The sequence below is a fragment of the Ammodytes marinus genome, assembly GCF_949987685.1.
Source record: "Ammodytes marinus genome assembly, chromosome: 13".
In the NCBI taxonomy this organism is placed as follows: domain Eukaryota; kingdom Metazoa; phylum Chordata; class Actinopteri; order Uranoscopiformes; family Ammodytidae; genus Ammodytes; species Ammodytes marinus.
The window spans coordinates 18823723-18837862 of record NC_137217.1 but is presented as its reverse complement, the minus strand read 5'-3'; the positions used below and the strand labels follow the sequence as shown (position 1 = coordinate 18837862).

General features: G+C 42.3%; 1 protein-coding gene across 4 annotated transcripts in view; it reads right to left on the bottom strand.

Annotated features, from left to right (window-relative positions):
• Positions 1 to 14140, bottom strand: part of galnt1 (UDP-N-acetyl-alpha-D-galactosamine:polypeptide N-acetylgalactosaminyltransferase 1) — a gene marked incomplete at its 5' end in the record, with an annotated part of 43914 nt that overhangs the window by 12135 nt on the left and 17639 nt on the right. For 3 of the 4 annotated variants that reach the window (XM_080039208.1, XM_080039210.1, XM_080039209.1), the window contains 2 exons: positions 6260 to 6428; positions 6916 to 7055. In XM_080039208.1, coding sequence (XP_079895334.1) covers positions 6260 to 6428; positions 6916 to 7054 — 308 coding nt within the window. Of the gene's footprint in view, positions 1 to 6259; positions 6429 to 6915; positions 7064 to 14140 lie in introns of those variants that run through there. The other variant, XM_080039207.1, reaches the window with a different exon arrangement.

The window sequence follows — 14140 nt, the reverse complement described above, 5'->3', positions numbered from 1 at the left end:
TATGAAAATGAGCCCGCAGAGACTTGAGAAAAAAAGTGTATCTAGTCCAACATAGTGAAACTTTACTATTATTGTCTTCAAGTAAAACAGCGCAGATTCCCATTTGATCTCATCTATAAAATACATTTCCAAATTATATTTCTAGAAAATCTAATGCTGATTGTGCTCCACACAATCAGTTTAAAGTCCACAAGAAATAAATTCTTTCTTATTGCGGTTTTCGTAGCAAGAGTGATTTTGTGAAATTTAAGGCAGCTCAGCAGCCGCAAATCCACACATACACTACACACTACTAAAAACATTATTTTAGCACACACTATAATGTAAAAGAAGAGCTCTGTACGTGTGTCTGTGTGCCTGTGCTCCTAGCCAAGTATTCATCAATCATTATTGGATCAGCAGTTCTGAAGAAAACTGTGGAAACCTGGTCAGTCACAATGATGACTGATTGTGAGACAGTTTGATGTCAGCGTCAAAGTTGTTTTTCTCCAAAGAAGCTCAGTGTGCCGCCCAAACTGTAATCTATTGGTGACAAAACTGAAAGCAACTTCTGACTATTGCCAAATGGAAAATTTTGTTTCTCAACCTCCATCTTCCAACAACCCCCCAACCCCTTCATTGTGATCATCCAGAGCTGTGAAACGCTTCCTCACACTCTTTGCTGCCCATTCTGACGAAAGGAATGTAACAGCGGCAGAGCAGAGAAGGTCAAGAACATACTCCGTCCTATAGCGGTAGCCTTTGCAGCATGTTAAATCACACACACACACACACACACACACACACACACACACACACACACACACACACACACACACACACACACACACACACACTGATTATCAGTCTGTGGTGTGCATGTGAGCGTGCTCTTACTCTCTGTGATGAGGTTGATGAGCACACGAGATGATTCACCATAAAAACAGAGACACCAATGGAGTCTTTCTACTTCTATCCACGTCACTTTCTTTATTCTCTCTCCAATGATTTCAAAAACACAAACAAGAACGACCGACACTTTCCACTCATGCAGACATGATCTTTTCTGTGCTGCTATTGGAAAACAAGACAGCTGTGTGTAAACCACCAAACGAGTGTTTGTTGGCAGTCCGAGGCAAACCTAGGTCTATGTGCCACATGACAAAAAAAAAACTGAGGAGTGGTGGTTTGTGTCCAAACAGTCAGGTGCTGGAGTAACATTTGGCAGCAGCAGAGCAAGGGTAATGAGGAACAGGCTGTTTCTCCAGCCAGTGCATGGTGGGGATAGTCAGAGGATGGGCGGCCAGACACTCCTTTTGATTAAATCACTCTTGCTGCATTTAAAACACACACACACACGAGAGGAGAGAATGTCAAGTTTTCTAAAAGGTGAGGTCATGGAAAGTGTTTTCATATACTGCATATCCTCCCAAACACATGCATTGAAAAACACACAGGCTTGACTGTAGTGTCAGAATGACCTGTCCTTTTTTTTCCTGTTTATTTTTTTTTACACTGAACAACTGCACTGCTGACTATAATGAAAATAAATCATCATTGAGTTCCGCTTCAAAGTTTCAGCTAATGGCGACCTGCCCGGCTATAATAAATTTGTTCCAGTTTTCCTCCACCACCAAAACAGACGCACACACACACACACACACACACACACACACACACACACACACACACACACACACACACACACACACACACACACACACACACACACACACACACACACACACACACACACACACACACACACACACACACACACACACACACACACACACACACACACACACACACACACACACACACACACACAAACACAAACTCATCACACACACAAAAATAAACACAAACGTACGCGTGCCTACACACACAGACACACTTGCCTGGCTGGATATTGACTCTCGCTTATCTCCTAATTGGAAAAGCAGATAGACGGAGAGAAGGCTGAATGAAAACACACCTAGTAATCAACTCTGCCTCAAAGACTAAAAGCCATTTCACGGATCAATGTCCTCTTTCTTTCCTACCTGTCTAGTATGCATGTGCCCCTGTCTGTCAGTCTTGTGTCTGTCAGTCAGTATTTTCTATGCATCTCCCTGAAAAGCACCATTACTGATCTATGCATGTTCCTCTACTCAGGGGCAAATAAGGGGCAAAGAGGGGATGGAAGGCCGAGCTGCTTTTCCACCTGCTTGAACTAACCTTGACACAAGCTGCAGGCCGGACGCCTGTCTGCTGTTTTGACTGTCTGTCTGGAGACTCAGGCCATGTTTACACGTAATGATTTTGACACAATTGCAAAAGTATTGTTACGTCTGGGGCCTATCATTTACATGATAACGGCGTTTGCACCTTTGAAAACGTAAACTTTTGAAACCAGGTTCCATATTTTCAAAACGCAACTCCAGCGTCACCATGTGAATAGCAATGCCGTTCCCTGTGATAACCATGACATCACGGCTCCACTCCACACATGCGTAGGCCTATTACATTTGCTGTCAAATAGCCACACGGGAGTTAGAAGTTTAGAAGACAACATGCACGGTGTCTATACGCGGCACTATCACTGTGATCAGCGGAGAGTTTCGTGCAGAGGTCAAATATAAAACACTCGCCAAATGCAGGACACCATAAATTCAGACTAAGTGAATAAGTTATTGAGTTTAGTTATTTAAAAAAAAAAAAACATGTTTTACATTTTAGAAAATCTGCAAAACAGTGAACGTAAAGACGTGGGACAACAGAGTTCAATCTGTGACCTTCATGGACTTATGAATTGATAATTCCTTATTGTGATGTCATTCCTGTTGAAAGAGGACAGCCAGGGATCAATCTGAACCAATGGGCTATTAGTCATGACGAGAAAGGCAGTTTGAATTGATAGGGCAAGGGAGGGATTGTTGGAAAAATGTGTCATTACTTTAATGGTTGGACCTTTTAGTTACCACCCATTAGTGGTGCATGAGGTCACTACATAACATTACTGGCTAGCTAGCTGTATCCCAAATCCATACTGCATAATAATTCTGAGCACTTTCTGAGTCTGCAGTGTGTTTGCACCTGACTGATAATGGAGTTGCTGTTATTTAATTTGTTGATTTAATGAACTATCGAGGTACTACACATAGAAGGACACAAGCACAACACAGCGTTGTTTTTAACTGCTTTTTACAATCTAATTAATCAGGGATGACCCCTGCAAGTTACCTCTACAGTTCACAATCAACTAATCGTTTAATAGTAGTTAAGCTTTTGAAATCATGCCAAAATCTCATATCTTCTATGATAAAATCCTGACGTTAATCTGTAAACTTGGAGACCATAAAGGAACTGTACCACAGGTTTTTTAGTCTGCGCCAACAACTGACACAAAATGCATGAAAAGGGTTAATGCGGTTTACTTTAACCTCTTTGAAAGCAAACTGTTCATGGACTAAATTGTCCCAAAAAGCACTGCACAATGGAAATGGAAGAGCTGCTCACTGCTGGAAAACATTTGAATGAATTGTGGATGACCATAGAACAGCTTTGTGAACATCCCAGAAAATAAAAAAACAAACACATTTTGGGATGGTGTCTGATGTCTATGTGTGAATTGTTTATGTTGGTGATATTTCAAGTGCAGCTTGACTTACATGCATTGCAACATGTATTGTTTAATTCAGAATATATATATATAAAAAATCAACATATAAAATAAATAAATATATAAATAAACTGTGTATATATATATATATATCAACATATAAAATAAATAAATATATAAACTGTATATAGTATATAGGGGAGAACGGGGTAATCTGAGCCACTTTTTACATTTGCTCCCCTCTAAGCGAGCTAAAATGATTTATCACTCAAATTTACACATTTCCCATTAATTCAGGATGTTTCCTAGAAATGGGCATTAGCAGAATTTTTTCAAGACAAAGGGCAGTGAAAATATGATTGTTTTAAAAAAAGTTGTCATGTGGCTCATTTTACCGCAGCTGTGGGGTAAACTGATCCACTTACTTTTCCCACTGTGAAACTACCATAACAACACATATTGTAACAGTAAGAATCCTGAAAGCTAGCCACACATTCCAGAACTAATGTCGGACTAGTAAAAGAATGATGGGGTTTGGTCAATTAAGCAAAGGAAATTTTCTAAACACTTGAAAGTAACTCTGAACAAAATCAAATACAACATATTATAATTCTAAAGGTTTTAATAAGATTCAAATGAAAGATAGAACCAGTTAGATTAGAACACAGTCTGGGGGTCAGAACACTGGACCCTTAGAGCCAGCTAGTGTCTGGGGGTCAAAGCATAGGAAAATCAGAACCAGCGAGAACAGCCTAGGACTCAGAACACAGGATAAGACCCAACTGGATTATAACATCAGCCTGTCATACTCTACAACTAGGCCTACTCTACATTCCAGCCCTGAAGGTTACAGGGAAAGATGAGAAGGTGCTCTTTTCCTGTGGTTGCCCCAGGTCGTCTTCCTGGTGTATTTCCTTGGCATGATGGCTTTTCTACAATGTGTATGACATTAAAATGAAACATATGTCATGTAATATTACATTAAAATATGTTTAAGACTAAACTTAACTTGTGCCTCATGGTGGGGGAAAGTGAGACAGTGGCTCACTTTCCCCCACAGCATTTGGCTCACTTTCCCCCACCACCACAATTTGAGAAAAAACTACCTCTCTTAGAATTTCAGACTAATCTTCAGTTTTCAGCATCACATGGTTTCATATGTTGGAAGTTCATCAACACGTATGATAGAAGTTTTTCTACGTGAATACATTTGCTTTGGCACAGCAGTTGATTAAGTTGACAGCGAGAAAATTTACTTTTACATGCAAAACACCTATTTTGGTGAAAAAAAACATGCTTACCACAGCACCAGGAGGTCCTCTCTTTTTCCACTTTCACACCAAAATGAACCAAGAGTCAGTTCCAGGCTGGTGTTGGGGTCAGTTCAAAACTGGTTACAGCCTTATCCCAGTTATGAACCGGTTGGTTTCACATCGACCGGAGACAGCCATGGAGCCGGCAAGAGAGCAACGTCATGACGTCACTGTAAACGTGTGTGTACGTCACCCGACGCCGCTGCTCTTGTGGCTAACGCTAAAGCTACCGCTAGCTTTAAGCACAACAACAGCGGCGAATACGTCTTATTTTTACACTTGTTGGCTCTCGCTTTGCTTTCTTAAGCAAACAGGACCCATACAGCGTATTCTCGCCGGTCAATTTGATCGCTACGTTCGGTAATTATGTTATGTTTACGTCTCGTAGTAGCGGTGTTTTTAAATATGGCGGGCATGAGGTTTGAGTTGCTCTGGTTGGTCAGGATAATCCCTCCCCCAACCGTTCGCGCAAGCAGTTCTTATCAAACCCTGCTCAATCCTGGGGTATGAGTTCCCCCGGTTTTTACGGCCCGGAGCAGGCTCTCTGGCGGTGTGAAACCAAAACACTGGCTCTAACTCCGAACAAGCCCAGAACTAGCTCCGATTTTGCCGCGGTGTGAAAGGCCTATTTCAGGGCCATGGGGAAATGAGAGGGGCTTGAAAACATATATCTCACATGACCACAAATGTTTTCCGTTGCCTAGATACAGGGGGTGGCTCACATTACCCGATGCCTCAGATTCCCCCGTTCTCCCCTATATATACCATGTACAGTTTATATATTTATTTATTTTATATGTTGATTTTTTGTTCACAAACCAGGGGACAGTATACAAAGATATGCATGTAGTGCATTCTGTGTATGCCAGTTTATGTTATAGAACTGGGACACTGGCCGATTTTCCAGAGCCAATGGATTATTTCAGGACACCACACCCGGAGTTCTACTGTTTCAATCAAGTTGCAAACATATTGTTTCTTACATGTGGTCTTTATCCATCTGAATGTTTCCCAATTATATTCTTATATATTGTATGGACCTTATATACTTTAGTCAAACTTTTGTGGATAAATATTATAATAACATAAATAAAACCGTTGCTGAAATATCCTCTCTACCCCGGACGTATGCATTCACACATTTGTCTCCCTCTCAAGTCATTTTTCATGACTTATCTTTGCAGAACAGTGGCTCGCCATGTGATTGATTGTGGCAGTTCCAGGCTCACGGTTTATAGATGATCACCAGTCTGGACTATCAAACAAGTGGATGGCAGTGACGGCCATTTTAAAAGGGAACTCAAAAGAGTGGAGTTACAGTAAGTGACAGGACAGACTATTAACTGCTAGGGAGAGCACTCACCCTTCCAGGCGGACGTCGGGCAGTGTCCGATTGAGAGCAATCATCTCGGAGGCCATGAGGTTGAACTGGTTGATCTTAAACATCTCCTTCATCTTCTCCTGGTTCTCCTTAGGGATCACCACAGGCTTTCCCCCTTCACCGGGCCCGTCCCGCGGCCTGGCTAGGTGATCTGCACAAGACAGACACACACACACAACAAACTCAAGAGGATGCAAGAATACATAAATCATTATTTTTATATATTTTATTAATTATGTATTAATGAATTATTTATCTTCTTTCCCCCTCATTATTTCTATTATCATTATTATTGTCGTATAAATGCATGTCTACCGATGTATATGTATGTATGTAGGCCTATGCATATTTATGTGAATGTACTCATGTAAATGTACTATTAGTGTTATTTTATTTTATCATATACTGTATACGTATATACATATTTATTTTATTTGTTTCCTTTTCTTTTATGTATATGTGTATATAACTTTTTCTTGTTTGCACAAAAAAAAATTGTAGGATGCTTTAAATGTGAAAAAATAACTGTCAGATGAATTGTCGCACCTATAAAAAAGGATAAAAAAATAAAAAATAAATTGAAAAGAGGATGCAAAGGACATGATTGGACGAGGCATTTGTTGGCAAAAGTCCCTCACCGTCTCTCCCAGGCAGTCCTCTCTCCTTTTTGTCGTCACACTTGTTGCACTCGCTGAAGTAGAGCAGGATGAACATGTCCAGCATCACCCACACCAGAGAGGTGGCCAACACCACCTTGCAGTAGGCAAACCTCCTCATCCTAAACATTTAAGGAGAAAGAAGAAAAAAAGAGAAGGTCCTGAGTTGATACAATCACAGGCCTTTTTCCAAAGCTCTGCAGAGGATATCCCTTTATATTTCATCTCATCCCTTCTCTTCTTTTGACTCCCCTTAACCTCCACCCTTCCAAAAAGTCTGTATGTCCGAGTATATTCTGCCTCAATTTGTCCTTTCTTCCTTCCTTCCGTCTGTCCGTCTTGTCTGTCTGTCTGTCTGTCTGTCTCTCGTCTCTTATCTGACAGTAGTTTATCAGGTCTCTCTAAATGGTCACCTCCACTTTCAGAGAGAGCCTCAACATTGAGCAGTGTGCTCTCCAGAAGAGAAATAGTAAATCTATGAGGGCAGTTGTAAAAGTTTATAGGTTAGGTTATGGTCTGGAACTATTCACAGCAGTGAACATTGACATGTTTTTTGTTGTAGAAGATGTTTCATGGTATCTAAGCAGTGCTTTCAAGTCTCAAGTGTAAACATATCTAGTGTTTCAGGGTTCCCAAAGACCCAGTGTACATGCCAATCTACCCTTTACACATTTTACATACCAAATCCCTGTGTGCTAGAGTGCAGTCGGCCAGACATGCACTTACAGGTAAGCACACACAAACATAGACACACACGACGCACGCTCGGAGAAGCTGTGATAGTAATTGCTTTTCTTTGACAGGCAGCGACACACACACACACACACACACACACACACACACACACACACACACACACACACACACACACACACACACACACACACACACACACACACACACACACACACACACACACACACACACACACACACACACACACACACACACACACACACACACACACACACACACACACACACACACACATCTCCTCTCGTTGGCTGATTCTCTCTGCCTCACTGATCCCTCAGGTTGCAGCAGCAATTGCAGAAGGGAGAAAATTCATTTGGCCATGGTGATTTCTCCCATGCCTCCCAGGAGGAAAGAAATGTGTTTAGCTAGCTTAGCTTAGCTTAGCTTAGTTTAACATCAGCCACCGAAGAACTGCACATCAGCAATTCTAAACTCTGCCTGACAGGAACAGAGTGCAGTGCACAGCAGAAAACAAGATCTTTATTTTCTTCAAAGTTTGTGTTGTCCAAGACTTATAGGTCTGTGGAGCCAAATAGTTTCAACGTTGTGAGTGACAGTTCTATCAGGATAAAGTTATGTACTATACAGGTCCTTCTCATATAATTAGCATATTGTGATAAAGTTCAATATGTTCTGTAATGTACTGATAAACATTAGACTTTCACATATTTTAGATTCATTACACACAACTGAAGTAGTTCAAGCCTTTTATTGTTTTAATATTGATGATTTTGGCAAAAAAGTAAAGAAAAACCAAAAATCCCTATCTCAAAAAATTAGCATATTTCTTCCGACCAATAAAAGAAAAGTGTTTTTAATACAAAAAAGTCAACCTTCAAATAATTATGTTCAGTTATGCACTCAATACTTGGTCGGGAATCCTTTCGCAGAAATGACTGCTTCAATGCGGCGTGGCATGGAGGCAATCAGCCTGTGTCACTGCTGAGGTGTTATGGAGGCCCAGGATGCTTCGATAGCGGCCTTAAGCTCATCCACAGTGTTGGGTCTGGTGTCTCTCAACTTCCTCTTCACAATATCCCACAGATTCTCTATGGGGTTCAGGTCAGGAGAGTTGGCAGGCCAATTGAGCACAGTAATACCATGGTCAGTAAACCATTTACCAGTGGTTTTGGCACTGTGAGCAGGTGCCAGGTCTTGTTGAAAAATGAAATCTTCATCTCCATAAAGCTTTTCAGCAGATGGAAGCATGAAGTGCTCCAGAATCTCCTGATAGCTAGCTGCATTGACCCTGCCTTTGATAAAACACAGTGGACCAACACAAGCAGCTGACAAGGCACCCCAGACCATCACTGACTGTGGGTACTTGACACTGGACTTCAGGCATTTTGGCATTTCCTTCTCCCCAGTCTTCCTCCAGACTCTGGCACCTTGATTTCCGAATGACATGCAAAATTTGCTTTCATCCGAAAAAAGTACTTTGGACCACTGAGCAACAGTCCAGTGCTGCTTCTCTGTAGCCCAGGTCAGGCGCTTCTGCCACTGTTTCTGGTTCAAAAGTGGCTTGACCTGGGGAATGCGGCACCTGTAGCCCATTTCCTGCACACGCCTGTGCACGGTGGCTCTGGATGTTTCTACTCCAGACTCAGTCCACTGCTTCCGCAGGTCCCCCAAGGTCTGGAATCGGCCCTTCTCCACAATCCTCCTCAGGGTCCGGTCACCTCTTCTGGTTGTGCAGCGTTTTCTGCCACACTTTTTCCTTCCCACAGACTTCCCACTGAGGTGCCTTGATACAGCACTCTGGGAACAGCCTATTCGCTCAGAAATTTCTTTCTGTGTCTTACCCTCTTGCTTGAGGGTGTCAATGATGGCCTTCTGGACAGCAGTCAGGTCGGCAGTCTTACCCATGATTGCGGTTTTGAGTAATGAACCAGGCTGGGAGTTTTTAAAAGCGTCAGGAATCTTTTGCAGGTGTTTAGAGTTAATTAGTTGATTCAGATGATTAGGTTTTCATGATATGCTAATTATTTGAGATAGGAATTTGGGGTTTTCATGAGCTGTATGCCAAAATCATCAGTATTAAAACAACAAAAGACCTGAAATATTTCAGTTGGTGTGCAATGGATCTAAAATATATGAAAGTTCAATTATTATCATTACATTATGGAAAATAATCAACTTTATCACAATATGCTAATTATATGAGAAGGACCTGTATAAATCAATGTGTATGCATGTATGGCATGGCATTGCATGCCCTCCAAAAATTCCCATATCTATTTATGCAGGGCAGAAATAAACAAACTTATACAATACTATGGGCAGAAATATCAAACAAAATAAGAATAAATGGGGCTCTCTAACACCAGCCACTATAAGCAATTAATTGCAATTAAGCAATTGTAATAACTCCCATCAATGAGAAGTGAGGGCTGTGACAACTAGATACTAACAGGTCATGCCAACCACTGCAGCAGTTTGATAACAATCGTTTCTCAAGCTTGTCATGCGTATCACCGTCATTTTGTACTTTGCAAGATTGTATCTCTCAGGCTGACAAGAAGAAACTGGGGCAGAATAACCACTAGTAGATAAATGCAATGCTCGGATAGGTAGTTGCCATAGAAAAAAAATCTGATAAAAACAATTAAAAGAGAGCAGCAGCAAAGGTTTTGGCAAGGTTAAAAGAAGGCACTTCATGTCACGGCAGTTTAAACTGGCACTCAGTCAGCCGCAGATTGAATTAAATTTAAAAATGTTACCCTCTTACTGGCCTGGCAGCTACATGAAGAGCCATTCATGTTGGATCATTTGACAGTTGCCTTTGTCAGGATTTGGCCTCCGTGCGCCTTACCCATCATGCAGCTCCCTCTCAGACAGTGTCAGACAAAATGAAACGTGAGATAGAGTTGTAGCCTTTCTTTGATATATAACCTGTGTTTTTGGTGTTGGGCAGAGTTAAAGATGAAGTAAGCGATTTATTTATGTTAATATAAGTGTTAAATTGCTCTTTATTCATACAGTGATCACTTACATACAGTAGTGTGCGCGTTTCATAAAGCCGATCTCTCAGTCACCTGCTCTGCATGTAATCGGCAAATAAACTTTTTGGGGATCCCGAAACTGATATCCAATCAGAAGAGAGAACGCTACAAACCGACACCCATCTCACCGCCGGTGCACGCGCAGAGCGACAGATGGGTGAATGTTTATGCGTCTACAATGGCGGAGCAGGTAAAAATCCTCCCCAATGTCTGTTTTGATGGATTTTAGCATATTTTATCACACTTACTTATCTGAAATGATGCTAGATACAGTAACTCGCTGCTTAAAGACCGCAGTGCATTAATGTGGTGACGTGGGGACGAGGGAGGGGACTGCTAACTGCAGTCAGTGACAGGAAGTTAGCTAAACTGACCATTCCGCTTACTGAACCTTTAAGTATTCAGATTTTCAAAATGTTTCCAGGTATCCCACCACATCCCACCGATACACTTGAAACTAAAAGAGAGTTGTGTGGAAAAACCACATCAAAATAAATAAACACGGTAGACGTGTATGTTCTTGTATTCTTCTACAGTAAGAGTTTGGAAAATTCACAGATCCGCCCGGATATCCTCGGTCGGTGACGTCATCAAATTGCTCGCCTCGTTGTTTGGATGACTCCTCTAAAAGAAATCTTAAAATTCCAGGAGCAGTGGTTAAGCCCTGACATTCAGCCCTTCTTTCCCCACATTCTCTCTGCTCTGTTTCTCTGACCTCTGCTGTGGATTGTGCCGTGACACAAGATATCACAGCACAAACTTGGGACGTAGCTCCTTTTTTCTCCTTCTTTCCTGGTGGTTATATGCAGCATGCACATTAACTAAAAAGCATTGCACACACACACACATGCTTTCCCATTGCCGTTCTTTTGAGCCATTTCTCTTGACTTACTGTATTTTGTAATCAGGCATGGTAAAAGGACAACCCAGTTTTCCTAGTCTGGGCAAAGGGCAGGCCTGGGCCCCTGCCTCTCTCTCTGTGTGTTGCATGTGTGCGTGTTGGTTTAGTTAATGTAGGGCGCTAGTCTCTTTGAAGTCTCTTTTAAAAAGCCGTGCTCCCCTCTGACATTTAACAACACACAATTCTCCATCTCTTCTCCATCCCTCTATTTTCTGCTCACTCCCCTAATCCATTAACATATCACGTTCCCTCCATCTTTCTTTTATATCTCCATACTGGGCACCTCTCTCTCACTCTCCCTCACTCTATCCCATCCACCCCAACCCCCCACTACTTCATCTCCTAGGGATGTCGTCTCCTTTCAAGAGCCGTTGCCATCACTACTTCCCTACGAGAACACAATTTCTCCCTTCACATCCTTCTCTGTGTCTCTCTCGCTCTCTCCGTATCCCCACCTCTCCTCTTCTCCACAGGCTTAATCCCCCTTTTTTAGAGATTGCACAACCAGTGTTTCTCACAAGCACTTGGAAAAAACTCTGCAGTGAGAGGATCCAGAGGCTTAATTTATGACTGGAAGCGAGGAGCCTCCCTTCTGGCTGATTTTATGTTTATATGTGCAAAAGAAAATAAGAGAGAGGGAGGGAATGGCATTTATATGAGTGAGTGCCAATGATAGATGAGGATTTGTGTGTTACTCATCACCACTAAGTTTGTGCTGCTTATTCATATAATAAGCTACTACTATTATCCTAGTTTATTTGCTGCTTGCTCTCGGTAATGCCTAGTGTCTTCTATATGAAAGCAAAATGCCTTTTATTCCAACAGCTTTCTCCGTCATAAACAAGTTAAAAAAATTAAATAAATGCAGCTTCAATGAGAAAGCCAGCATAGTCCACCACCAAAACCAGATTTCTATTAAGTTTATCAAACTTAAATGACAATATCTTTAAAGATCTCCTATTATACTACTTTTCTGGTCTTAATTTCTTGCTAAAAACTGCTAGAGCAACCTGACACAAATCACATCACAAAAACCCATGTAGATTTTCGGGAAACTCTTCCTCTCATCTGAGCGAGTACAGCAGTCTCTCACCACACTCGGCTTTGTGCTTCTCAGCCCCCTCCCCCACCTCCTCCCTCCTGCAAACCCCACTCCGTTGTGATTGGTTACCTTCCTTCCGGAACACTTTCAGCAGCGCACGGGGAGATTTGAGAGCAGGAAGGTGGGGGCATGGCCGGAGCTTGCCTGAGCAGCATTACCATACATGGAAACATCCGGGGACGTGACGACACGATGGCAAGAAATTCTGAACCGATTTGAACAAGTGATTTCTCGACTGGCTGCCCTAGTGTTTAGTGCTCTGCACAGCCACCCCAGACGATCAGCAGGGAATACGTTTAAATGCATGTACGTCATTATTTGATAAGCTAGTATGGTTAAACGTGACTATAAATCATTATAACAACGTTTATAGGTCATAAAAGTCAAAAAGTATCATAGGTCCTCTTTAAGGTGGTTTGATAAATATGCCTTAAGGCCAGGACACACCGGCCCGATAATCGCCGTCATAGAGTCGGGAGGGGTCGGGGACACAAATCTGTTTGGTGTGTGCCGTGAAATCGGTCGTAGTAGAAGTCGTCAGGCTTCTTTTGAGACGGCGGACAGTCTTTCAGTTGGAGCAATTTGATTTGTGGAGGGCTAGCGAATCAGTGAAGCCCGGAAGTGAGGCGGGTAGCACAAACAGCTAACAACAGTTAGCCATCGTTTTAATGTGTTTGTTTGTTTCATTCAGCGAGTACTCACATGCATCAACCCTTGTTGACTGCTCGACACCATGCTCGACACTCTCTGCTAAAAATTGTGCTCTTTATGGTCCATAAATATAAATACGTATTTATATCTATGTGTATGGTCTAGAGAGCCGTCCCATCATTTCCGGCTTCCGTATTTTTTCGGGCCACAATACAGATAAGCGCCACCTGCTGTTATGGCGACATTACGTCCCGCGCAAGCGCAGAGCGTACGGAAAGTCAGCAGTTGGTTTGGTGTGTTCTTTGCACTTTTTCGGCCGCGACGGGAAGACTGGAGCTCCCTGGATCGGCAGTCGCGATTTTCGGGTAGTCGGATTGGTGTGTCCTGACCTTTACTCTTTTTTTCATGCTTTACGCTCATATCATGCTACCAGCTCTCCAAATGACATACTGTAGTTAGAAAGATTTTGTGGATTGGGTTTACAGGGGGCTTTACGTGTGTGAGCTGTTCTTGGGTCATGTGGACTCAATGAGATCAACAGTGTCCAAGAGGACGACGCTGATGGGCGCGGTGATTTTCCCAACAGTTGTAATGCGTCTCAGCGGGAGCAAGAAGGAGAGGCACATGGGCTAATATTAGAGCAGTCAAACAGAACAAGGTGGCTCTCTGTGGAGTAGGCCTAATACACGGCCACTGCTGCATGGCAAAACAGACTGGGGAGGGGGGGTCATTTCATTTCCAGGTCATGACCTTGAATACAGACCGGGCCCATAGAGGAAGGAGGGACACACAGAC